This window comes from Prionailurus viverrinus, chromosome F2 (genome assembly GCF_022837055.1).
Source record: "Prionailurus viverrinus isolate Anna chromosome F2, UM_Priviv_1.0, whole genome shotgun sequence".
In the NCBI taxonomy this organism is placed as follows: domain Eukaryota; kingdom Metazoa; phylum Chordata; class Mammalia; order Carnivora; family Felidae; genus Prionailurus; species Prionailurus viverrinus.
This window is the reverse complement of record NC_062578.1, coordinates 5,511,578-5,538,365: the sequence shown is the minus strand read 5'-3', so window position 1 is coordinate 5,538,365 and position 26,788 is coordinate 5,511,578. Positions and strand designations below refer to the sequence as shown.

Below are 26,788 nucleotides of genomic sequence, written 5' to 3'. Positions count from 1 at the left end.
TGGGATTTCCTCGCTCGCTCTCTGCCCCTCCCATGTGGGTGCGTGCTCGCTCTCGCTGTCTCTCTCCCTCCTTCAGAATAAATGAACTTTAAAATTTTTTTTTTTCAACGTTTATTTATTTTTGGGACAGAGAGAGACAGAGCATGAACGGGGGAGGGGCAGAGAGAGAGGGAGACACAGAATTGGAAACAGGCTCCAGGCTCTGAGCCATCAGCCCAGAGCCTGACGCGGGGCTCGAACTCCCGGACCGCGAGATCGTGACCTGGCTGAAGTCGGACGCTTAACCGACCGCGCCACCCAGGCGCCCCCAGAATAAATGAACTTTAAAAAAAAAAATCATGTTTGAAAGTAGAACAGTTCATGTTTAACAAAGATTTTCCTCTTAAATGAATGTTGATGAAAGAAAGTTAATATCCTTTTCAATATTTTCTCTCAAAGGGATTTTTAGCTAATCAGATGAGAGCTGAAAACTTGAAGGATGCATCTGTATTACCTGATTTGTGCCTGAGTCACGCAAATCAGTTGATGATTATGTTGCAAAATCATAGAAAACTGTTGGATATTAAACAGAAGTGTACCACTGCCAAACAGGAGCTAGCAAATAACCTACATGTCAGACTGAAGTAAGTGACTCTGTTCCATCGAATCTAGGGTGGCTAGCGTTGATTTTTAAAATTTCTACCACATAATGGAGTCATTGTCTCTTACCATTACATTGAAATATTTGCTTGGTTGATAAACTTGGGATTAGATCATTTTTATAGAGTTTGTGTGTCTCAATTTCATTCTATAGGTGGTGTTGCTTTGTGATGCTTCATGCTGATCAAGACGGAGAGAAATTGCAAGCTTTGCTCCGCCTCGTAATAGAACTGTTAGAAAGAGTCAAAATTGTTGAAGCTCTTAGTACAGTTCCTCAGATGTACTGCTTAGCTGTTGTTGAGGTTGTAAGGAGAAAAATGTTCATTAAACACTACAGGGAGGTACGCAAGTTGAATTCTGTTCTCGTTGTGTATGAGCCTTAACGAATTGGTGCGTGATACTAACATCAGCTTTCCTCCTCTTAGTGGGCTGGTGCTTTGGTCAAAGATGGAAAGCGATTATACGAAGCTGAAAAGTCAAAAAGGGAATCCTTTGGGAAATTATTTAGTAAGTGTTCTTCACTAATAGATTTATTTGTGATGAAAAATGCTGTTTCTGTTTTGTAGATATGAATGTATTATTATGTAGCATGTATGTGATATTAATTACAGTCAGATCTGGAGGAACATTGCTTTTAAGGTCTGTAGAGTTGAATCCATTGTTAAAATTTAAATATGAAGAATTGTCCATTTGTTTTTTTAAAAACCAGAGGGTTTTTTTCCCCCCGAAATAGAAAGTTATAAAATAACCATGTTGTTCCTTTCTTTACACAGGGAAGTCCTTTTTAAGAAATCGTCTGTTTAAGGGATTGGACTCCTGGCCCCCGTCCTTTTGTGTATGTATTTTCTTTTTTCTTTTTCTTTTTAATTTATTTTTTAATGTTTGTTTATTTTTGAGAGAGAGAGAGTGAGCTCGAGTGTGAGCGGGGATGAGGCAGAGAGAGAGGGAGACACAGAATCCCAAGCAGGCTCCAGGCTCTGAGCTGTCAGCACAGAGCCCGACGCGGGGCTCAAACTCAGGAACCATGAGGTCATGACCTGAGCTGAAGTCGGACGCTTAACTGACAGAGCCACCCAGGCACCCCTTGTGTGTATATTTTCTAACCGTGACTATATTTTGTATGTGTTCAAACCTTTATTTCAGAAGGAGGGAGATTTTCAGAAACATGTAGAATTCTTTTTTATCAACGTAAAAACAGTTTTGGTTTTAAAAGCCAGTTGTCGTTTAACTCTAAGATACATTCATAGCTTTCAGTCAAGGGTTTTCATAACACAGGAGGATAAGCCATACTATACTGTTAAGCTGCTGATTGGTAGGAACAGACTTGCTTGTTATTTTGCCCGTGTCCTTCCCCCTCCTCTTTCTCTCTCCCCTCCTTTTTCTCCCCTTCCCGGCCCCTTCTCGTCCTTCTGTCCTCTCCCCTTTTCATTCTCTTCACCACCACTGCTAACCACCACCACCTCCATCCTATTTTATTCATTTGTTTACAGATCAGAAGAGGGTAGCTAGCTCTTGAGGTGGTCTTCATTGAACCCATGAGAAATACATTTGTGTTGTGAAACCAGGATTACCGGGGATCGATCATTTTATTTCATGAAAAAAATGATTCCGCAGGTCAAAGAAGTTCGGGAAATGCTGTAGGTTTTTTTGTTGGTCTTCAGATACACTGCTTAGCTGTTAACCATGTTTGCATACTGCAGGATTTCTTAGGGCTTTAACTATGTAATTTCGAATATCTAAGAATAAGCGATGTAATGGGGTTCTTTTATGAAGAACTCTTTAATGAAGAACATCTTGACATTTCTAAATCTGGTTAGGTAATGAATCCAACAGTTGGAGTTACTTTAACAGTTGTATTTCTCGGGGGAGCCTGGGGGGCCCGGTCGGCTAAGCATCGGACTCTCTGTTCCATTCAGGTTGTGATCTCACCGTTCCGTGAGTTCCAGCCCCACACCTGGCTCCACACTGACAGTATGGAGCTTCTTGGGATTCTCTGTCTCCTTCTCTCTCTCTGCCCCTCCCCCACACACGCTGCCTGCCTCTCTCTCTCTCTCTCTCTCTCTCTCTCTCTCTCTCTCTCAAAGTATTTCTTGCCAATATCATAAAGAAATGATGTTATAAATCTAATTTGTTTTTAAAGAAGCTGAAATCGGCTAAGAGTTTATATTTGAAAATGTAATGGAAAAAAGATCCAGTGAAAGGCAAGCAAGGCAGTGTTACGTAGGAGAAAACTTTTCACAGCACAGCAACAAGGCATGCTAGTAAGTGATAGGCATAGAAATGGGGCCAGGGCTAGAGAGATCTTCATGGTGAGGCTGTAAGTCAAAGAAAACTTCGGGAACAGCCTATGTGCTAGTGACGCAGATGTGTTCCTTTAATGTTGACAGGCTGCTACCCCATTTTTAAAAAGCTGACGACAGAAAGGAACTGTCCCGACAGTTAATCACCAACAGCTTACGGTTCCCAGTTATTTGAGACTCAGAAAATAGTATACCGTGTTGTCATTGAATAGTCCCTTGTTTTTATTTTGTTTTATTCTATTCCTTAAATGTTAGTAGGGGCTTTGTAGCACGTTTGCTTCTTCGTTATATTGGAATTAATGACAGTAAAAAAAGCATTTGTGAATTTGTCCTCTTATGTCTTTTGGTCATTTTTGAGTTGATTTGTTTTGTTTTGTGTAGACACAGAAGCCTCGAAAGTTTGACTGTGAACTTCCAGATATTTCATTAAAAGATCTACAGTTTCTGCAATCATTTTGTCCTTCAGAAGTTCAGCCATTCCTCAGGTAAATGTCATTAGTGTTTTTGACTTGGGTTATCCCCTTACAATGTTTTCCTTATTTTGGAGCTGTGGAAAGTAGCACCAGTAGTCTTAGGAGATGCCCGAATATAGAAATGCGTTATGATAGACTGGCTTTCCTGTGCTGCTTTAGGAAATTTCTAGGGAATATGCAAATGATCAGAAAATGAAGATAAAGTGGAAGGAAATTAATGCCTTACATGCAATTAATTTTTTTTCTAGTAATTAATTACTCTGACTTTTTGTATACTGTGGGGGATTTCTAATTCATCACTGTAATGATTATGCCTCAGGCCCCTGCAGCTGTTGCTGGGATTGATTTGAAGAGGATGTTGACACTGTAGTTATTTTGGACATAGTTTGACATATTTGCGTGTAGGTATCCATCTTGTCATTGCAGAATCAGAACTCTAATTTAATTGCATTCTGTTTCAGGGTTCCCTTACTTTGTGATTTTGAGCCTCTACACCAGCATGTACTTGCTCTACACAATTTGGTAAAAGCAGCACAAAGTTTGGATGAAATGTCACAGACCATTACAGATCTACTGAGTGAACAAAAGGCAAATTAAGTTCTTACAAGTGGTTTGCTTCACTGGTATTACGTGTTTTTGTTGCTGCAGCTCTGTAAAGCCTGTCCCTCTCTCTTCCAGGCATCCATGAGTCAGGTATCCCCACAGTCGGCTTCCTCACCAAGGATAGAAAGTACAGCAGGAATTGCAACTACTACCTCACCGAGAACTCCTCCTCCGCTCGCCGTTCAGGATCCCTTGTGTCCTGCGGTGTGTCCCTTAGAAGAATTATCTCCAGATAGCATCGATGCACATACCTTTGATTTTGAAACTATCCCTCATCCAAACATAGAACAGACTATTCATCAAGTTTCATTGGACTTAGATTCGTTAGCAGAAAGTCCTGAATCGGATTTTATGTCTGCTGTGAATGAGTTTGTAATAGAAGAAAATTTGTCATCTCCTAATCCTATAAGTGATCCACAGAGTCCAGAAATGATGGTGGAATCGCTTTATTCATCAGTCATCAATGCAATAGACAGTAGACGGATGCAGGATACAAACGTATGTGGGAAAGAGGATTTAGGAGATCATGCTTCTCTAAATGTCCAGTTGGAAAAGTGCCGACTTGTTGCCCAAGACTCACATTTCAGTATACAGACCATCAAGAAAGACCTTTGCCACTTCAGAACATTTGTCCAGAAAGGACAGTGTGACTTCTCAAATTCTTTAAAATGTACAGCATTAGAAATAAGAAACGTTATTGAAAAGGTAAGATATTCTCTGGAAATGACACTAAATGAAAAACATCAAAAAGAACTGCAGTCTTTAAAAAGTGAGTATGAAGACAGACTTGCTGCACTCAGAAAGGAGAGTGAGGAAAACGAAAACAAAATTAAAAAGCTGAAAGGAGACTTGGCGTGCCTCGAGGAGGTTTTACAAAACAAAGATAACGAATTTGCTCTGGTTAAACATGAAAAAGAAGCCGTCATCTGCCTGCAAAATGAGAAGGATCAGAAGTTGCTGGAGATGGAAAGTCTCATGCGCACGCAGAGCTGCGAGATCGACGAGCTGAAACACTCGCGGGAGACCGTTCTGGAAGACCTGCAGAAGCTCCACATGGAAAACGATGAGAAGATTCAGTTGTTGCGGACGGAGCTCCAGGGCTTAGAGCAGCGTCACCTCAAGGAGCTCGAGGACGCTCTGCACGCCAGGCACATGCAGGAGGTCGAGAAGGCTAAGACCGACCACGGGGCGTCTTTGGAGAAATTGAAGAAGGAGAATCAGCACAGAATCGACCAGATCCAGGAGTCTCATGCCGCCGCTATCCAGGAGAAAGAACAACAGCTCCAGGAATTAAAACTCAAAGTTTCCGATCTGTCGGACGTGAGATGTAAGTTAGAGGTTGAACTTGCATTGAAGGAAGCAGAAACCGATGAAATAAAAATTTTGCTGGAAGAAAGCAGAGCCCAGCAGAAGGAGACCTTAAAATCTCTCCTTGAACAAGAGACGGAAAATTTGAGAACAGAGATAAGTAAACTCAACCAAAAGATTCAGGATAATAACGAAAGCTACCAGGTGGGCTTGGCAGAACTAAGAACTTTAATGACCATTGAAAAAGATCAGTGCATTTCAGAGTTAATTAGTAGACACGAAGAAGAATCTGACCTGCTGAAAGCTGAATTAAACCAAGTAACATCCTTGCACCACCAAGCATTTGAAGTGGAAAAAAACCTGAAAGAAGAAATAGCTGAACTGCAGAGTAAACTGGATGCGGAATTGAGTGCTCTTGAAAAGCAAAAAGAGGAAAAACTCACCCAGCAGGAAGAGAAGTATGAAGCTATTATCCAGAAACTTGAGAAGGACAAAGAGAAATTTGTCATGAGCCAGGAACAAGACAGAGAACGGTTAATTCAGAAGCTTAATTGTGAAAAAGAAGAAGCTATTCAGACTGCCCTAAAGGAGTTTAAATTGGAGAGAGAAGCTGTTGAGAAAGAGTTATTAGAAAAAGTTAAACATCTTGAGAATCAAATAGCAAAAAGGTAAGAATTACTTTAGGCTGTAATTATAGAATGAAAATGTTGGCGAGTCAAATTTTAATTGTGTGTGTAATCACAGTACCTTGATTTACTTACGTATCTTAGGTAAATAAAGTAACAGGTATTTTTATAAAATAAAAACTTTTGTAGTCAGTGTTTCTTAGAAACATTTAAAAAATAACACTACCTAAGTCCATTAGTGGCTTTTTAAAATGGATTAGTATCTTGATGAGGCCCCTGGGTGGATCAGTCGGTTAAGCATCCGACTCTTGATTTCAGCTCAAGTCCTGATCTTAGGATTTGTAGGGCTCCTTGCTCACAGTGTGGAGCCTGCTTGGGATTCTCGCTCGCTCACTCGCTCACTCTCTGTGCCCCTCCCCCATGAGCACATGTGTGTGTGTGCACTCTCTCAAATTAAATAAACTTAAAAAAAATAGAAAAAAATAATAAAAATAAAATGGATTAGCACTTGGACTTCCAGAGGATGATTTTTTTTTTCAAATTTCAAGTGTTTTCAAGGACGACTTCCTTTTTAATTCATTAAATTCCCTTTGGTTTATGTGAAGTCTTTTTTTCTAATTTCTTCCAGTTGAAAATTACTGTTTTCTCTTCTTTTTAAATTGTGAATGTGTGGGGCACCTGGGTGGCTCAGTCGGTTAAGCATCCCAACTCTTGATTTCGGCTCAGGTTGTGATCTCATGGTTTGTGGGATCGAGCCCTGCATCAGGCTCTGCACTGGCAGTGCGGAACCTGCCTGGGATTCTCTCACCTCTCTCTTTGCCCCTTCCCCTGCTCGCTCGTGCTCTCTCGCTCTCTCTCAAAATAAATAAGTAAAGTAAATAAACCATTTTAAGAAGTTGAGTATGTATGAAAGATAACACCTTCCTCTGAGCAGCGCTTAGTAAAGGCTAAATTCTAAATTGGGGCCAGTTTCATTGTTATTTTCTTGATATTAAAGTTCATACTAAAGTTCAGTTATTCCCTCTGCGGTTCAAAAGATAATGTTTTTAAATTCCAGGTTTTATACAGTGGGGGTTGTTTTTTGGGGGCTTTGGGTTTTTTGCATTTTTAATATTGTTCCTGTCTGATGTTACCGCCTTTTGACCAGAGAAAGTAGTCTTCAGTTATTTCTGCTCTTTAAATGCCACTGAGGGGTTTTATGGCCTAATAAAGAATTTCTGGAGCATTATCCACGAGCTCTATCACTAATTCTTCCAAGTGAATATATTTATAGGTTTGTATGCCTGATATGTTTTAACCTGTTTCTTGCCTAATCACTTTTACAGTCTCTTGTGATTGACTTTCTGCTGTGTAATATGCATATATTGACCTACAGTTCAACTTCCCCTTCTGTTTTTTTTTTTTTTTTTTTTTTATTAAAACAAAATTTTTTTTTTCAACGTTTATTTATTTTTGGGACAGAGAGAGACAGAACATGAACGGGGGAGGGGCAGAGAGAGAGGGAGGCACAGAATCGGAAACAGGCTCCAGGCTCTGAGCCATCAGCCCAGAGCCCGACGCGGGGCTCGAACTCACGGACCGCGAGATCGTGACCTGGCTGAAGTCGGACGCTTAACCGACTGCGCCACCCAGGCGCCCCTCCCCTTCTGTTTTGAAAACAGAAACTCTTTATGTATTCTGGGGGGATTGGAGGGTTTAATCCAGGAATCAGGGCCTGCACGAACATTTACGGGGCTAGAGGAGCTAAGGTCAAGGGAATGGCTTCTAAAAACAAGGAAAGCTCTGGTGAAAGAAAACAGATGCTGAAATGCCCACCAAAGCTGATAGCTCTTCGCGGCTCACTGGAAAGCTGCCGTGGCGACCCGGAATCTCTTCCAAGCTCCAGTGATGCAGCTCAGTCTGTAGCGCAAAATGGGCCGCTCTCACTCACTTGCCAGGAAGCTCCTGTGGAATTTCATCTTGGGTACACCCACCTCTGGAGAGTAAGCCTGGACTGCCTTTCTCCTTTGCAGATCTTGTGCGTGTGCACTCTCTCTCAAAATAAATAAACTTCTTTAAAAAATAGGAAAAAATAATAATAGAATGGATTAGCATCTTGGATTTCCAGAGAAGGATTGTTTTGCAAATTTCAAGTGTTTTCAAGGACTTCTTCCTTTTTTAATTCATTGATTTCCTTCTTTTGGTTTATTTGAAGTTTTTTTCCTAACTTCTCTTCACTGGCAAACTTGCAGTCAGAAGGGGATTCTCGGAAATGTAGCCTCTCTGCAGTACAGTGCGGATGAGGTTCTAGAAGAGGAGGGAGAGCAGTGGCAGAATGATGACAGTCCAGCACTGTATACGCCTCATCTCCAACTCAGGGGAGCCTTCCTGTCTCTACCCATGTTGATTCCAAATAAAGACACTTAAAATGTCAGGTTTCTGTGGGACATGATTCCGCTTATGTCCCTCACATCACCTCCGATAGCCTCACCCTCTTCAACACGTGAGACTCATTCTGTCATTTTAGCCGTCCTGGAGCTCTTCATGTTTCTCTCTGCACAGACCTAATCTCTCTTTGATATTCTGTAGGTTAAATACTGAAATACAGGGTTAACTACAATTGTCACAACATTTATTCCATAGTAAAATAGTGAGAGAAGGGGAATAAAGATAAAAAAAAATTGATCCAATATGTAGAGGTTTAATTATGGTAGTCTTTATTTCTCTAATTAGTCTTGCGACTCTAGTAGGTATTTGCAGCTTCCTTCTGTTCCGCACTCCATTTTCTACCTCAGACGTTACCTCCGCTGATTTCACTTCTTGGCCCGAAGAGACTGCCGTTGATGGTTCCTCCTGTAACGCGGTTCATGTAGGTGCTCGTTTGTTTCTCAATGGACACAGCAGTGCCAAGAGACACCCTACGAAAGCTTCTGACTTTCAGGCATCTTCCTCTGCCCTTACAGTGTAGGAGCAGCTGTTTCCCGTTGATAAGTTCAGTCGTATCGATACATAATGCAGCTTCTTTCTTTGTGTGTTGATGCCGTGCTGCGATGAGCCCTAGGTGTCCGTGTGGTGGTTTAAGCTTCCAGTTCACGGGGGCCCCGGTTCTGTCTCTTGGCAAAGGAATTCTTTTGCAGGGCACTAAACCGGCATGGTCCAGAGTTGTAGGGAAGGGAAGCAAAATGTTTGCTCTTGGCTCATTGAAATACTAGTTATTCTAGTTTTCATCCCTGGTTGTCCAGCCTGTGTGTTCTAACTGTGGGAGGATTCGTTTCACAAAGTAGTCTGTGGTTCAGGGCACGCACTGCATCCTTCAGCCTGGCCATTCAGAATGCCGCCCATCTGGTATCCTAACTGAGCTTTCAGTGCAGTGATCCACAGTTGTATCAACCCAGCTGTTTTAAGGGTTGGCCTATGTGGTAAGATAAGTGACTTCCGTGGGCTACGGGCCATGGCTACATATGTTTCGCTGTAAAATGAAATTCCTTGTTCAGAAGCAATTCTGGTAGAATATCATGGCAGTGAATAAGTCCTTTTGTCTGTTCCGGAATGGTGGGTATGTTACGAGATACTGCGGGCATGGAAGGTCATTCCATTTGGAGAGTAATAAACTGTCCTTGTGAAGACAGATTACTGTCCTTTTTCTGACGGAAACAGTCCCGTGTGATCAGCCCGCCACCAGGTAGCTGGCTGGTCTCCCAAATGAGCACTGCCATATCGGGGGCTCGCCGCTGCTTACTAGACGCACAGAAATCCGTGTTACTGAGCCCATATGTAACCTCACTTCCTGCCTCTGTGGATAGTTGTCCGTGAACCTTTTGAATAGGACTGATTGATAACTCACAGAATGCTCACCTTGCCCGTCTGAGAATTCAGAGGTTCCTCACAGCGGGACATAATATACTCAGAACCTAATCTCCTCATACTTACATATCCTGCACATTTAAGAGAGTGTGATCCGTATTTCTTTTCCAGAAATCTTCCCACCAGCTTTCAGTCTAGTTTCTCCCGAGTCCCTCACTATCCAGCCGAGCCTTTGACCAGTCTCCACGAAGCAGCGTAAATCTGTACCCCTGGCCATGTCTCCTCCCAACTGACTTCGGGTACACTGTTTGACATGTTGCCGCTGGGAACTTTCCCTTCTCTCCTCTTCTTCGGAGCCACTCCTCAGTGGGGCTCTGTACCTCAACTGGACCTTTGAATCGTGGCAGCGCATTTTGCAGAACCCTGATGAAGCCAGGCCTGCCAGTTTTTTTCGCTCCTGGTGAATGTCAGAGCGGTGAGGGGGAGAGAGGCAGTGTGGCGGGAGAAGGCACCTTGGGAACCTGAGCCTCTTACTTGTGCACGCCACACCTGTCTTCTGAAAGGAGACTGCTGTGTATACCCAGCCTGTGGTTTCAAGTATTCGCTTCACGACGGTCAGCTCGGGTCACCCAGTAGCTTGGGGGACCGTGGCCAGTCTGTCAATCTGTACGGCCCCAGTAGCAAGCCGCAGTCACTTTACAACAGGGAGCCGGTCGTGCGCTTCACAGTTCTAAGGGTCTCAGCTGTGATTTCTCCCGTCGGCCTCGCCAAAAGCTCTATGCGGTGTTCATCTCTGCTGCCGACACGTGAGGCGTCTCCTGGCCAATGTGGCCCGAGGGGCCGAGCGACTTGCTCGTCGCTCTGGGCCTTCTTTTTTTTTTTTTTTTTTTTTTTTCAACGTTTATTTATTGGGACAGAGAGAGACAGAGCATGAACGGGGGAGGGGCAGAGAGAGAGGGAGACACAGAATGGGAAACAGGCTCCAGGCTCTGAGCCATCAGCCCAGAGCCCGACGCGGGGCTCGAACTCGCCGACCGCGAGATCGTGACCTGGCTGAAGCCGGACGCTCAACCGGCTGCGCCACCCAGGCGCCCCCGCTCTGGGCCTTCTACCGACCAGGGAGCCTCACAGGTTCTCCCGTACATGAGTCGGAGCGGCACACCCAGGTGCACCGTAGCGTCTTGCCTGCAGGATTCCGAGATGCTCACCTGGCAGCACCTTGGCCCTTCACCTCAGAGGGGGTGGCTCACGTGATCAGACCACCGGGCGCTTAGAAGTTTCGCCGTGCCAACAAGCAGCTGAATTTTCACCTGCTGCTCTATCGCTCATCTTCTGGCACACGTGTGCCTTGCCCTGGTCGCCCAGGTGGTTGCCGCTTTTGCCTGCTTGGCCCAAGGAGCATAAATGCCACAACTGTGTCGGATTGGTGTGATCTGGTTTTTTTTCTTCTTTTTCCCCACCTCTCAGATTAGTGTGATATCTTGAGGAATCGCCAGAAGACCAATATCCCTGCCAGCGTGGTTTTAACAGAGGACTAGAGAATTGGTATAACCCAGACACGATAAGACATTGGAAGCGTTATTGCTGTTGCTGTAGGTGAAATCTGACGGACCCTTGCGGTCTATGCTAGGGATTGACAGACTGGCCTGTGGGAATCCAGCTTACCTCTTGTTTTTGTAAACGCAGCTGTATCGGAATACGCAGATACCCGTTCCTTGACCTGTTTGTTGCCTGTGGTTGCTTTTGGCGTAGTTGAGTAGGTGTGACGGGTCATCCGGCGAAAATGTTCACCCATCCCTTTAAAGGAGTTTGTCAGCCCCGGTGTCTGCTTAGAGCTACGAAGAGGGAAGAAATCACTAAGTCAGTAGCTCCGTGTCAGGTAGTGGTAGCCTTGCTGATTTGCCACAGCAGAGAGGGCACGTGTGGAATAACTGTTTTCTTGGAGCCGCTGCCTGATCAAATTGACGAGAATCCATTGTTTTTGTGTGTTTTCTACAGGACACGTACTTAAGTTGAATAAGAAGGTGGTAGAAATCTCCCTTATATCATGGGAAGCGAGAGGCGGTTTTAGGGATTTGACTTGGCTTTTCACCATGATACGTCTCCATTCCGTAAATAAGGGAACCAACAGGGTATCTCCAACAGTTGCTTTTGTGTCTGTTCCCCTATAAATTATGGATGTAAGGGACCCAGTGGGTCCAAGCTCCGTGTATCACCTGGCTGTCCGGAATCTCCTGGTGGACCGCAGTGACATTCGAGCCCTTTCAGAGCCAGCATTCATTAGTCCCTCCAGAGTTGGTTAATTACTTACCCAGAGTACACAGTCAGCCTGACAAGTGGGCACAGGTCCCTATGCTAAAGACTATAGGAGAGACCATATTATCAAACTTTGGCATTGTAGTTGGTGACTGACTCAGGTCTTGGGATTGGGTGAGGGGTAGTGCTTCTCTGTATTTTAATTAGCTCTGAGCAGCAGATACTGAGTTGTAAGAAAACAAAACCAAACAAAACAGGCTTTTGAAGTTTTAATCCTTGATCATCCCATTCTGTCTTAGCCCTGCGGACAGCCAGCACCAGTGTCTTTCTGGGCCAGACCTTCTAATTGCTGCTCCAGCACTGCTGTCTGTAACAGCCCCACATCGTGTGTCTGGTTGAGTGCCGCTGATCGGCCTCCACCCCTCCAGAGTCTTGTCATTCCCGTTAAGGTCATTGATTTTCAGCGATTTCGCCTCACTCTGCTCTCCCTGTCCTGCGGAGTACCGCTACAGAGCCTTTTGAAGTCGAATTTCCCAAAGCTTTGGCGAAAGGTGTATTCTCTGGACCTTCCCGGGGTACAAATAATAAATCTCTTCCACGGTGCCTGTCACCATCATTCTTTGGGTGTCCTCCTCAAGACGAAATTTGTTCTTTAAAAACCATTTTCTAAGATGAAAATCAGTGAGAAGAGTGCCATTGTGTTTATACGTTTGTAGATCTCCTTAATGTTTGGCTTAATGGAGTCTCCTGTTTCTGCGTCCAATCTGTTGCGGTGTCTTTTGATTAATGGGTGATAAAAATTCAGCCTTTCACTTACATGTAACTGGGAAAGAGGTATATTTCAAGAGCTTGTTCAGATGCTTGTGAATATTTCTTTGATACTAAATAAAAATCCAACAAATGATGATTTCTTAAACATTGGTTTCAGTATGGAATATTAAACTGTCAAGTGGATTTTTTTCCTACTGTTACTTGCTAATATCTGTTGAACGATCTGTCTTGCACTTGGAGTGGATGTTTTACTCATGCATGATTTTGTAGCACAACGAATTGGTCATTTGAAAACCACTGGTTCCCGGAGTTAAACGGATCTCGTAAATACTGACATGTTTTATTGACAGAAAAATCAGATGTTAATATACCTACCAATTTTATGAAAAAGATCTTAGGTGCTAGGAAGCTCTCAAACTTACAGTGGCAGATATAAGTTTTCTAAGGTTTGGGGCACGGGGGGGGGGTGTTGTTTTACATTTTCTCTATGCCCAACATGGGGCTTGAACTCATGACCCCAAGATTAAGAGTTAACATCTGACGGAGCCAGCCAAGCGCCCCAAATCTTCTAAAATTTTAATTTATTCTTAAAGAGTGACATTTTACCACTGGTAAATTCTGTCAGGTGTTCATTGAAGTAACACACTCATGTGGGTCATTTTTGAAAAAAAAAAAGTCTGTTGGAAAACTCAAATTTAAATAACAAAGATTGTCATTTTTCAAATAGAAATCGTATAGGATGAAAACAGCCAAATTCACACAGCCAGAACAGTCATACAAGAACTGTTCCGTGAGACAGACATGCTTCTGGAAGCGGCAGAAGGGCTTTATATGTTCTCCTTTTGTCACACCTGACACTAAAAAGTGCATACTCAGTGGTCAGATTTCGATAGTGACAATTTTTACCACATTATGGATGTTCCAAAATCAACCTGCCTTTTTCTTTATCGCTTCGACTGCCTTGATGGAAAGGAAACAGTGACTAAAAGTACAGTTTGGCACTGTTGTCTTTAATTTATGCTAAGGGGTCAGCGATCTTATCTACAGATGACAGCAAAGTATAAGAGACATGTCATTTTAGTATTGTGAAAATAGCTGTGCTCTTACTGATCCCTTGAAAGTGTTCTGGTCACCTCAGGGTTCCGGGGATCACACTTTGAGAATCGTTGATAAAGGGACTGGTTGGCACCATTGTAACCCTTCGATAAGGTTTCTGTCCATGCTACTCACCTGGCAAGAGGCACGTGAGACCATATAAATGACTGGGTGTGGCTGCGTTGCAGTAAAACTTGAGTTACACCAACAGGCAAAAGCCGCACCTGGCCTACCCGCCTTTGTGTGCCTGCCTGTGGTCTAGAATATCTCCTCTCCGCATCGCATTCTCTTGTAGTGTTGGCCATTAGGTCCAGGTGTCAGGCAGGCAGTGAAGTAAACTGTTAACATTGAATGTAGAGTCTCTGATTATTGTAGCCGTACAGATAACTGTGGCCTCAGTTATCCCTATGTTTGCCTTTCCCCTTCAGACTCCTATCGGATGTATTCCCATACATGTTCCCTATGTTGCTACCAAAATAAATGGAAACTTTGCAGTTGGACTTCCTCCTTGGTTAGATTTTCAACTCGCCTGGGATCTGGAGATTTGAAAGTAGAGATGGGTCTGGAAGTAATTAAATAGTAGGGGAGCCTGTTGAGATGGGACCCTGGGGCAAGGGGACACTAATCTTCAGATGAGGGAACAGAGGCTGCTGCTGCTGGCCAAAACGCCTGGGTGGGGTTCGGTGGGGACAGCTATGGCGTCTCTAAAACCTTTAGCCACCTGAGCCAGACAGCTATAGGTGTCAGCTGTTAGGCCCTGGAATGCCCTATTCTCCCAGAGTTCGTGTCCCGCTGGCAGTGAGGTCACGACTGCCTGCAGATCAGAGCATCAATTCCAGATTCCTGTCTTTATGCTCTTTTCCCCCAAGGATCCTATTTGTGTCTGTTAGGGTTGAGTCTAGAAAACAGAATCTCTTAAATACTCCAGGATTAAAGGGTTATATATTAAAATGAGAACTTCTGTGAATTTGGGGAGACCTAAGGGAGGGACGGGGTAAGGGAGGTGCTGCTGAAGACCTGGAAATCTGGATTCAAAGCCATCAGAAGCACCAAAAATGGGTGGCTCGTCAGGAAATGGCTACAGGGTCACCTGGGTGGCTCAGCCGACTAAGCATCTGACTGTTGATCTCAGCTCCGGGATCGAGCCCCACATCGGGCTCTGCACTGACAGCACAGAGACTGTCAGGTCCTCTCTTCCCGCCCCACCCCCACCCCTCCCCTTGCTTGCTCTTTCTCTCAAAAATAAATAAACATTAAAAAAAAAAAAAAAAAGGAAATGGCTACAGTTCCTTGGAGACTTCCACACCAGTTGCCTAGTGGGGCACCAGTGCAGGCATTTCACTTGGAAAATGGACGGTACAGTGCAGTTCTAGGCTTCTCTGTCACGCAGAAAAAACATTTGAAAAAAAAATAAGTAGGGGCACCTGGGCGACTCAGTCGGTTAAAGCCCCCGACCCTCAGTGTGGGCTCAGGTCATGATCTCACGGTTTGTGAGATTGATTCCGGCGTCGGGCTCCGTGCTGACAGCGCAGTGCCTGCTCAGGATTCTCCCTCTGCCTCTCCCCTACTCACACACTCTCTCGCTCGCTCTCGCTCTCTCCGCCCACCACCCCTCTCTCTGACCCCCCCCCCCCAAATGAATAAACTTTTAAAACAAAAGAAAGGAAATCGGTGAGAAGAAATGATGCTGAGGCGATGACCCAGCCCAGCACACCTCCTTGCTTTCCAGCACTCGGTTGGTTGCACATGTGCCAGAGGCATCGTGGAGGGACCGTGGGAAGCAGCAGCAAGACACAAGGATATTGGTTGTATCCGTAATGTAACTCCCACAAGTCAGTAAGGAAAAGGCAAGCCGTTAGGCAAATGGGCAGAGGATAAAAACAGCCAGATCAGTGAAGAAATACAAATGGCTCACATGCGAATAGCTTTTCAGTCTACATGGGATTAAGGAAATGCAAAATTAAAATAAGATGCATTCCTTCCTGTGTAACTGGGAAAAATTAATAGTATACCTTATTTGTAAGGGGAAAGGGCTTTCTCATACACCTGTGTACACAGGAAGTGCAAAGGGTGTGTGTGTGTGTGTGTGTGTGTGTGTGTGTGTGTGTGTGTGGCGTTTGCATATGTTGGCATATGCATGTGTTGACATATGTTTGCATGTTTTTGTGCCAGGACCATAGTGTCTTGATGACTACAGCTTTGTGATGTAGCTTGAAATCCAGAATTGTGATGCCTCCAGTTTTCTTTTTCTTTTTCAGGATTGCTTTGGCTATGTAGGGTCTTTTGTGGTTTCACACAAACTTTAGGATTGTTTGATCTAGCTCTGTGAAGAATGCTGGTGGTATTTTGATGGGGATGGCATGAAATGTATAGATTGTTTTGGGTAACATTTTAACAATATTAATAAGTGTTCTGTAGTTTTCAGGCTACACATCTTTAACCTCTTCAGTTTATTCCTAGGTATCTTACTGTTTTTGGTGCAGTTGTAAATGGGATTGATTCCTTGATTTCCTTTTCTACTGCTCTTTCTTTTTCTACTATTATTGGTGCATAGAAATGCAACAGATTTCTGCACATTGATTTTTGTACCCTGCAACTTCGCTGAGTTCATGTATTCTAGCAATTGTTTGGTGGAGCCTTTCAGGTTTTCTACGTAGAATATCACGCAGCTTCAAATAGTGGAAGTTGGACTTCCTCCTCGCTGATTTGTCTTCCCTTTATTTCTTCTTGAGGTCTGATTGCCGTGGCTAAGAATCCCATCCTGTGTTAAATAGTAATGGTGAGAGCGGGCATCCTTGTCTTGTTCCTGACCGTAGGGGAAAAGCTCTCAGTTTTTCCCCACTGAGGATGGTATTAGCTGTGGGTCTTTGATATATGGCCTTTATGATGTTGAGGTGTATTCCTTCTGTTCCTGCTTTGTTGAGGTTTCTATCAAGAATGGATACTGTGTTTTGTCCAATGCTCTTCATCTGTTGGCGGAATCATATGGCTCTTATCCTTTCTTCTATTAACGTGGTATATCACATTGAGTTGCGAATATTGAACCAGACCTGTGGCCCAGAAAGGAATCCCACTTGATCATGGCGAATGATTCTTTTAATTTGCTGTTGAATTCAGTTTCTGCTATCTTGTTGAGAATTTTTGCATCCGGGTTCATCACGAATATTGGCCTGTAATTCTGCTTGTCAGTGGGGTTTTTGTCTGGTTTCGAAATCAAGGCAATGCTGGCTTCATAGAATGAGTGTGGAAGCTTTTTTTGGAAGAGTTTGAGAATAAGTATTAACTCTTCTTTAAATGTGTGGTAGAATTCCTCTGGGAAGCCATCTGGCCTAGGACTCTTGTTTGTTGGGAGATTTTTGATGACTGATTCAATTTCTTCGCTGGTTATGGGTCTGTTCAAATTTTCTGTTTCTTCCTGTTTGAGTTTTGGAAATGTGTGAGTGCTTAGGAATGTGTCCATTTCTTCCGGGTTGTCCAGTTTGTTGGCATATAATTTTCCATAGTATTCTCTTATAATTGTTGGTATTTCTGTGGTGTTTGTGATCTCTCCTCTTTCACTTGTGATTTTATCTGTTCGGGTCATTCTCTTTTTTGGTAGGTCTTGCTAGGATTTCATCAGAGAACCAGGTCTTAGTTTTGTTGGTCTGTTCTACTGGTTTTTTTTGTTTGTTCCTGTAGCCTTTATTTCTGCTCTAATCATTACTTCCCTTCTGCTGGCTTTAGGCTTTGTTTGCTATTCCTTTTCTAGCTCCTTTGGTTAATTTGTATATCCTGCTTCATGAGCTAGGCCTGAATTGCAATACACTTTCACCTTACGACTGCTTTAGCTGTATCCCAAAGGGTTTGGACTGTTGTGTTTTCATATTCGTTTGCTTCTATGTCTTTTTTATTTCTTCTTTAATTTCCTGGTTAACCCATTCATTCTTTAGTAGGATGTTCTTTAACCTCCATGTATTTGAGGGCTTTCCAAACTTTTTCTTGTGGTTGACCTCAAGTTTCATCATGTTATGGTCTGAAAATATGTATGGTATGATCTCAATTTTTTGTACCTGTCAGGGGCTGATTTGTGACCCAGTATGTGATCTGTTCGGGAGAATGTTCCATGTGCACTCAAGAAGAATGTGTATTTTGCTGCTTTAGGATGAAATGTTCTGAGGGGCACCTGGGTGGCTCTGTCAGTTAAGGGTCTAACTTCAGCTCAGGTCATGATCTTGTGATTCGTGAGTTCAAGCCCCGCCTCAGGCCCCATGCTGGCAGTGCAGAGCCTGCTTGGGATTCTCTCTCCTTCTGTCTCTCTTCCCCTCTCCCACTTGCATGTGTTCTCTCTCTCTCTCTCTCTCTCAAAATAAATAAATAAACTTTAAAAAAAAAGGATGAAATGTTCTGAATATATCTGTTAAGTCCATCCAGCCTAGTGTGTCATTCAAAGCCACTGTTTCTTTCTTGACATTCTACCTAAATGATCTGTCAGTTGCTGTAAGTGGATTGTTAACGTCCCCTACTATTGTTGTATTATTACCATTGACTTTATGTTTGTTATTAGTTGATTTATGTATTTGGGTGCTTTCAAGTTGGGAGCATAAATATTTACAGTTAGATCTTCCTGATGGACAGACCCCTTAATTATGATATAATGCCCTTCTTCATCGCTTGTTGCTGGCTCTGTTTCAAAATATAGTGTGTTTGGGGCTCCTGGGTGGCTCAGTCGGTTGAGCGTCCGACTTCAGCTCAGGTCATGATCTCACAGTCTGTGAGTTCGAGCCCCGCATCGAGCTCTGTGCTGACAGCTCAGAACCTGGAGCCTGCTTCGGATTCTGTGTCTCCCTCTCTCTCTGCCCCTCCCCGGCTCATGCTCTGTCTCTCTCTCTGTCAAAAATAAACAAACATTAAAATATAGTGTGTTTGATAGGAGTATAGCTACTTAGACTTTCTTTTGACATCTGTTAGCATGATAGATGGTTCTCCACCCCCTCACTTTGAATCTGCAGATATCTTTAGGTCTAAAATGAGTCTCTTGTCGGCAGCATGTAGTTGGGTCTTGGGGTTTTTTTTAATCCATTCTGATACCCTGTGTCTTTTGATTGGAACATTTAGTTCATTTGCATTCAGAGTGATTATTGAAAGCTGTGAATTTAGTGCCATTGTGTTACCTGTAGAGTTGATATTTCTGGTGATGTTCTCTGGTCCTGTCTAGTCCTTGTTACTTTTGGTCTTTTTGTTTTGGCCTATTTTTTTCTCCTCTCAAGGAGTCCCCCTTAAAATTTCTTGCAGGGCTAGTTTAGTGGTCATGTACTCCTTCAGTTTTTGTCTGGGAAATTCTTTAACTCTCCCTCTATTCTGAATGACAGCCTTGCTGGCTAAAGAATTCTTGGCTGCATGTTTTCTGCATTCAGCACGTTGACAGTTTCCTGACGCTCCCTTCTGACCTGCCAAGTTTCACTGGACAGGTCTGCTGCTAACCTCATGGATCTACCCTTGTAAGTAAGTGAAGGGCCTTTTGTTCAGAAATCTTCTTTATTTCTGTATCTTGCACATTTCACTACAATATGTCATGGTGGTGACCTGTGTTTGTTGATTTTGAGGGGAGTTCTCTGTGCCTCTTCGACTTGAATGCCTATTTCCTTCCCCATGTTAGGGAATTTTCAGCTAAAACTTTGTTCAAATAAACCTTCTGCGCCTTTTTCCCACTCTTCTTCTGGGACTCCTATGATACAGATAATCTTTGTTTTATGGAGTCACTCAGTTCTCTAAATCTCCCCTCACGATCTAGTAGGTTTTTTTTCTTCATTATTTCCCATGATTTTATCTTCTATGTTACCTATTCTTTCCTCTGCTTCTTCAGTCCTCATTGTGACTATCCAGTCAGTTTTGTATCTCAGTGATAGCATTTTTTTATTTCAGCCTGACTAGTTAGGTCTTTGATCTCTGCAGCAAGGTTTTCTCGGGTGTCTTCTATACTTTTTTCAAGCCCAGCTGGTAGTCTTATGACTGCTATTTTAAATTCTTGTTCAGCTATGTCGCTTATATCTGTTATGAGCACGTCTCTGGTTTTGATTTCTTCTTGACCTTTCTTTTAGGGAGAATTCCTCCATCTTGTCATTTGGGCTGCATGTCTGTCTTCTGTGTGTTTCGAAAGCTTGTCATGTTTTCTGCACCTGAGCGTAATGCCGTATTAAAAAGGGGGAATGCACTGTCCCCAGCCTGGCACTTCAGAAGAGTTTCTGGCGTATGCCGTGTGCACTCTGCTGTTGAGTTTTGGCTGCTCATTCCCACTGGCCAGTCCTGTGCAGAGCTCCTCCTTGCTTGTCCTGGGGCGGGTTTGGACTTTTAAATAGGTATGCTTTGATTTGTTTGTTAAAATAAGCCTGGAAAAAAAATGAAAAAAAAAGTAACCCAACAAACAAAAAACCATGAGCCTGATTCCAAAAGAACAAAAGAAGAAACAAAACAAAACACAACCCAGTAAGCCTGGTCCTGTTTCCCCCAGAACTGCAGGTGTTGTTTCCAAGCGCTGGATTTTCGGAACACTTTGTGCGCGCGGAGTGCTCTCTGTGCTGGTCTTCTGCAGGAGAGGCCCTGTGCCCTGGCTCCGAGTCAGTCCTGCCCAAGTAAACACGCGGCTGCCAGGCACAGGGGGGCAGGGTTTGGTGTAAGTGGCCCGTCCTCCATTATGGGCCACCGGGCTGCTCTCTGAAGTCCTGCAGTGTTGTCGTTGGGGGGGGAAACGGCCCCGCCACAGTCTCTCGTCCCAGACGGGGCGATCTCCCACCCCTGGCTGTTGAGGCAGCCCTACGGAATAGCAGGGCAGGGAGCTGGGATTCAAGACTCAAATCTTCAAGGACCTGACACCACACTGCCCCGCCCCCCATCCTCCAGAGTAGAGCCTCTCCACGCTGTGTCTGATGCCCTTCGTCGCAGAAAAACAGTCCCACTGCCTGCGCAGTGCACAGAATCTGTGGTGTAGCACCTCCAAAGGCAGCAGTAAAGCTATATGCCCTCTGGGTGCACCTCTGTCCCCCGCCAATGGAAGGCCTTTCGCTGGCACCTGTAGGGTCTCTGGTCCTTGGGGAGGCAATACACCGACTTCCGGAAGTACTTCGGCAAGGGGAACGTTCTCTCCCGGCGCGCGCGCCCTGGGGATCCCTGCACCGCGGCTGTGCGCTCCGCGCCGGCTCCCTCCTCCCTCCTCCCTCCTCCCTCCTCCCTCCTCCCTCCTCCCTCCTCCCTCCTCCCTCCTCCCTCCTCCCTCCTCCCTCCTCCCTCCTCCCCAGGAGCCCGTGCGAGCCAGAGCTCGGCTCTGGAGAGAGTCACACGCTTCCAGAATCCTTTCTCATGCTGAAACCTTCCCTCCTTTGTACTTTGTTACTGTGTTCCAGTGTTCTGACCGATATCCTCACAGCAGCCTTTTACAAACCTAAATCTGTATTTTATCATTCTCTCTCTAGATAAAATTCTTTAATGACTTTACATTGTACTTCTAATAAAATCCACAACGTTTGGGGCCGTTGGGTGTCCAACTTCAGCTCAGGTCGTGATCTCGAATTTCATGAGTTCGAGACCCCCGTGGGGCTCTGTGCTGCCGGCTCAGAGCCTGGAGCTGCTTCGGATTCTGTGTCTGCCTCTCTCTCTGCCCCTCCCCAGCTCGTGCTCTTTTTCTCTCTCTCAAAAAAAAAAAAAAAAAAAAAAAAAAATTAAAAAAATAAAACGACATTTTATTAGACAAGCACTGTTGAAGACAAGCTAATATGTAAACTCTGCATATACCTAATTTTAATCCTTAACACTTGGTATGTCGAGTCCACATTTATATTGTTTTCCCCGTAATCCTTTGTTTTACATAGGCTGTCAGGTTTCTTTCTGTGCTACAGTTTTTACCTTCCGTACCCCTTTGTCGTCTAGCCCTAAAGGAAAACTTTGAAAACAAATCTTTTACCTCATCCCTTTTTACTGTATTACGGATTAAGTGTTTCCCTAGTTGAAGCCTTTCTGTAAATTAAGAAGTGTCAGACTTTGTTAGAAATATTATGTCTCTAACTTCATACTTCATGTTTGCTCATTTAAAACTGTCTCTTAGGAGAAAATGGGGACCAAGTTCATATGAATTACTAGATTTTATCAGTAAATTTGGAAGTATGACTAAAAGAATCACAGTGAACAGTTTTTGTGTGATTAGCAATTGCTGTAGTATTAATTGTATAACAATTTTATAGATTATGAAATTACATCAGGAATAAGTAAGAGCCAACAATTTCAATATCCACATTGGTTGTAAAATGCCTTCTCATTCCAGAAACATTAAAGTGTCATTTGAAACTGTGTAAATGTACATTTAAAGCAATGAATTGATTTGGTCACTAAAATAGTGTGGGAATATTTGCTAAGACGGCAGCCTTTTTCCTGGGGTTTAACATATCTGTAACTCCTTAGGTGGGATTAATTACCTACTTCATGGGCAAAGTTTTTTGATGTACAAGATTATTAGGTTGAAGACAGACAAAATTCACTTCTGTATCAGAAGTTCCAGTGCTTACTAACTTGTGTTTGTGCTTTTTCTCTTTGCCTTTCCTCTTCTGTTCTCTCGGGTGCTTTGTCAGCAACCCTTCAGGGGTTAGCTAATTTCGAGGGAAATGAGTATGAATTATGAATACGTGGATTTACTGTGAACATTTAAGCTCGCCTTTAGTTTTGTGTTATTTATTCATTAGCTAACAAAATGAACCAAAGCCTGTTTTAAAAATTTAAGGTCTTTTCAACGGACGTGATCTTCACGTATGGGTTTCTTTTTTCTTTCTCTTTTTTTTTCTTTTTTTTTTTTTTATCTCTGTGTCACGTACGTTACAGTTGTGGGAATAGCAGAACTGAAATTGGAAACTGAGTTGAGAGGCATATTGATGTTTATATTGAGAACATTCCCACTTACCGGTAGAAGCAGGTTATCCTGAATTTATCACATATGATTATCATAGTCGTTCAGCCATGTTGGTGTCAGCATCTGGCACTTTCCCCTCTTACTTGCTTCCAGTTGGTAGATTAAAAGGGCGGAGGGTTACCCGGAAATATCTCCTAATTATCGTTAGGTTTAAGGAAGATACGTAGCCTTTCTGATGTCAGCGAGTTGTGGCATTTGATATATTCATGATTATGTGTTATTTTGGGGAAAAAGTTTAATACTTCATTTAATTTTCAAGTCTTGCCACTGAATCTACCAGAGAAGATTCTTCAAGCCTAGTCGCTGAACTTCAAGAAAAGCTTCAGGAAGAAAAAGCAAAGTTTCTAGAACAACTTGAAGAGCAAGAGAAAAGAAAGAATGAAGAAATGCAGAATGTTCGAACATCTCTGATTGCTGAACAACAGGTGTGTTCCCCAGCCCTCATTACATTTACTTTAGGTCTAAAGAAGCTAAATATAAATTAACGAATATAATTTTTTTGTGCAGCTGAGGGTGCCTCATATCTTAGATGTGATTTTTCCAGCTTTGACCTTGGTAATATTTCTTCAATATCCTCATGATAAAAGCATTTTCAATTCCGATTAGTTTTAAGTGCTTATACGACTTCATATATAATGATTGAATTTTCCCCCTGAGCTCTAAAATTTTATTATTCTAAATTACATGCTAATCGGTACAGACTTCTTACACTTCCCTCGTTCTTATCCACATGACAGGCCGGTGGTAGATAATGGCGGGCCGTTGAACTTTGACGATTCACTTGTTAGTACTGATGACTACTGAGAGTGTAAAGCTCGTGAAAGACGCAGGGGCCAGACCGCTAAGAAGTAGGGGGCCTGGTGAAGGAGCTTGTACTTCACCGCAGGCCTGGATGACGACGAGCAATTGGAGAGGAAATCAAGAGACCACAGTTTGATTTGTACTTAATAGGGATCGCCCGCTGGGGCAGGGAGAAAGAGGGGAGAACTGCCAGACACGGGCACCGGGGGGGGGGTGGGCAGTGGGGGTGGGCAGTGGGGTGGGCAGTGGGCGTCTGCAGTGACAGCTCGGGCCGGCGAGAAGAGTGACCTGGTTTTCCTACCCCGAGGGATGTGTTTCTGAAACGGTGACACATGGTATGTAGTTGGTACCCACATTCGTTCGGTATATGTGGGTCTTTTCCCTTTTCTGAGATGGTATGATTACCTTCATGTCTTTTTTAGAATTCAAGAAAGTCCAGTAGTTCAGAACCTGTAGTCACTTTCCATTTTAAGTTTTAAGGCCTGGGGAAAGAAAGGAGAGAGCCTGAAAAGAAGGAAGGAGAGTAACTAGAAAAAGAAAGCGGGCGGCTTTATGGAAGCCAATGAAATTTTAAGTGTTCGCGAGGTAGCGACCAGTTTTAAGTAAGAATTACCAAGGAAGAGATCATGAATGATGTCTCTGTTTTTAAAAATCTGAGGTTGTATATTTCCTTGTATGATTCATTCGACATGAACTCTCACTCTCTTGCTGTCTTTCTCTGTGTGCTCCTTTATGAGCGACACATAATTTTAGATTGCCCGAATTAGGTAGGGGATGAATTAACTGACAGAAATGTGTGTGCTATTACAAATATTTGTTGATTCTTTTTACATAAATAACACATAGAGAGGTGGCTTAACAAAAGACATCATAAGTGTCCCTTTTGAGGCATCTTCATGTATGCTTTCTGGCTTAACTCAGTGTTTAATGAATTCACTAATTTTGATCTAAAAATGCCATATCCTTACTCTGTCTCCCAGTTTTTAGCGTTATTGGCAGTATGCATTAATCGGAGGATCCTGACTCTTAATTTTGGAATTGGAAATGCTGGGCAGATGGGAAGAGGCCTTTGCCGTCCATCTATGGCTCTTAAGTTTTTAATGTTTATTTGTTTTTGAGAGACAGAGACAGAGTGTGAGTGGGGGAGGCAGAGAGAGAGAGGAAGACACAGAATCTGAAGCAGGCTCCAGGCTCCGAGCTGTCAGCACAGAGCCCGATGCGGGGCTCAAACTCACAAGCCGTGAGATCATGACCTGAGCCGAAGTCGGACGCTCAACTGACTGAGCCACCAGGGCGCCCCTGTGGCTCTTAAGTTTAAAGAAGATCTTTTTTTAATTTTTTTTTTTCAACGTTTATTTATTTTTGGGACAGAGAGAGACAGAGCATGAACGGGGGAGGGGGAGGGGCAGAGAGAGAGGGAGACACAGAATCGGAAACAGGCTCCAGGCTCTGAGCCATCAGGCCAGAGCCCGACGCGGGGCTCGAACTCACGGACCGTGAGATCGTGACCTGGCTGAAGTCGGACGCTTAACCGACTGCGCCACCCAGGCGCCCCTAAAGAAGATCTTAATGGAGATTTTGCAAATGAAATTGTCAACCATTTGGTCATCTTTATAAAAGAAACTACAGTGAGAATTGCCACAGGGACTTGCGCGATCTGTGCAGGCACTTCAGTACATGGGCTTCATAGTAGGAAGGGGTTTTGGTTTTTTTCTAGTTGTTCTTTTTTGAAAGAGAGTAGGTGTGTGTGCCTGGGAGAGGGGCAAAGGGAGAAAGAATCTTAAGCAGACTTATTGCCCAGCTTGGAGCCTGATGCGGGGCTCGATCTCATGACTGTGAGATCATGACCTGAGCTGAAATCAAGAGTCAGACACTTAACCGACTGAATCACCCAGGCGCCCCGAAAAGTTTTTATAAAAGTCGAGGAGGAACAAGTCTAGTTATTATAAGCCAGATGTCCAGATAAAGAGATGGGATGATGTCATCTCTGTGAAACATTACTGTGGTAGTCAAGATTTAGCTAAAAAAAAAAAAGGAATATTCAAGAAGCAGGAAGATTATTAAAGAAGAAAAAGGGAGTGTATAACAACACTCGTTACCTCGTTTTCTTTCTTTCCCCCCAAATTTAAAATCATCTCTTCATGCTAAATTTCCTCTGACGATAAATAGGTAGACTGTAATGAGAAAACAGTATTCATTTTAAAGGTATTAAATTGGAACGTATCTTAATGTGGAACCAGGACAGTGCAGTGACACTGTATTTATGACAGTATAGCATTCTTATTTAAAAATAAACATCATTTGTGGGGCGCCTGGGTGGCTCAGTTCGGTTAAGCATCTGATTCTTGGTTTCCGCTCAGGTCACGATCTCACGGATTTGTGGTTTGAGCCCCACATCAGGCTCTGCGCTGACAGTGCAGAGCCCGCTTGGGATTCTCTGTCTCCGACCCTTTCTGCCCCTCAAACAAACCAACAAACCAAACATACATCATTTGTGAGCTGCACTGTATCTTCTCCACATACAGATGCACCACGCAAAAATATTGGCTAGTTTATTCAGCCCTGGCTGCTGTGTACGTGCAGATAATTTAAGTAGTTGTCATTTTCTTGTTCCAGACCAACTTTAACACTGTTTTAACAAGAGAGAAAATGAGAAAAGAAAACATAATCAACGATCTTAATGATAAGCTGAAAAGTACAATGCAACAGCAAGAGCGAGATAAAGGTAAGTGACATTTCAACGCCTTTTAAGATTAAAACAGTCACATGAAATGTTTATAATGTGTGATTTCACCTTGGGGGGGGCCCTCCAGATCTGATAGAGTCGCTGTCTGAAGATCGAGCTCGATTGCTTGAGGAAAAGAAAAAACTGGAGGAAGAAGTCAGCAAGCTGCGCGGCGGCAGTTTTGTTCCCTCGCCCTACGTAGCCGCGGCCCCGGAACTTTACGGAGCATGCGCACCGGAACTGCCCGGCGAGCCAGAGAGGTCAGGCCCGGAAACGCAAGACGAAGGCAAAGCGGACCCGGCGATGGAGACCAGCACGATGTCTGTACAGTAAGTCCGTCCGGCCTCAGCTGCCCCAAGTAGGACAGGCTCTCCAAGCACCGGTGCACTTCCGTGAGCCAAGCGCCGAGGACAGGAAATACGTGTGGCGCTGCTGTGCCTGAAAGTTGTGCCTTTTAGATCTTTGAGCCGCAAATCCGA

At 43.7% G+C, this 26,788-nt stretch overlaps 1 protein-coding gene across 5 annotated transcripts in view; it reads left to right on the top strand.

The window, feature by feature from the left end:
- The window catches only part of RB1CC1 (RB1 inducible coiled-coil 1), a 92,314-nt gene that overhangs the window by 48,762 nt on the left and 16,764 nt on the right, over positions 1 to 26,788 (top strand). For all 5 annotated transcript variants that reach the window (XM_047842998.1, XM_047842996.1, XM_047842997.1 and 2 more), the window contains 10 exons: positions 439 to 623; positions 794 to 980; positions 1,065 to 1,146; positions 1,413 to 1,474; positions 3,321 to 3,424; positions 3,874 to 4,000; positions 4,091 to 5,991; positions 23,043 to 23,208; positions 26,201 to 26,309; positions 26,398 to 26,638. In XM_047842998.1, coding sequence (XP_047698954.1) covers positions 439 to 623; positions 794 to 980; positions 1,065 to 1,146; positions 1,413 to 1,474; positions 3,321 to 3,424; positions 3,874 to 4,000; positions 4,091 to 5,991; positions 23,043 to 23,208; positions 26,201 to 26,309; positions 26,398 to 26,638 — 3,164 coding nt within the window. The remainder of the gene's footprint in view (positions 1 to 438; positions 624 to 793; positions 981 to 1,064; positions 1,147 to 1,412; positions 1,475 to 3,320; positions 3,425 to 3,873; positions 4,001 to 4,090; positions 5,992 to 23,042; positions 23,209 to 26,200; positions 26,310 to 26,397; positions 26,639 to 26,788) is intronic.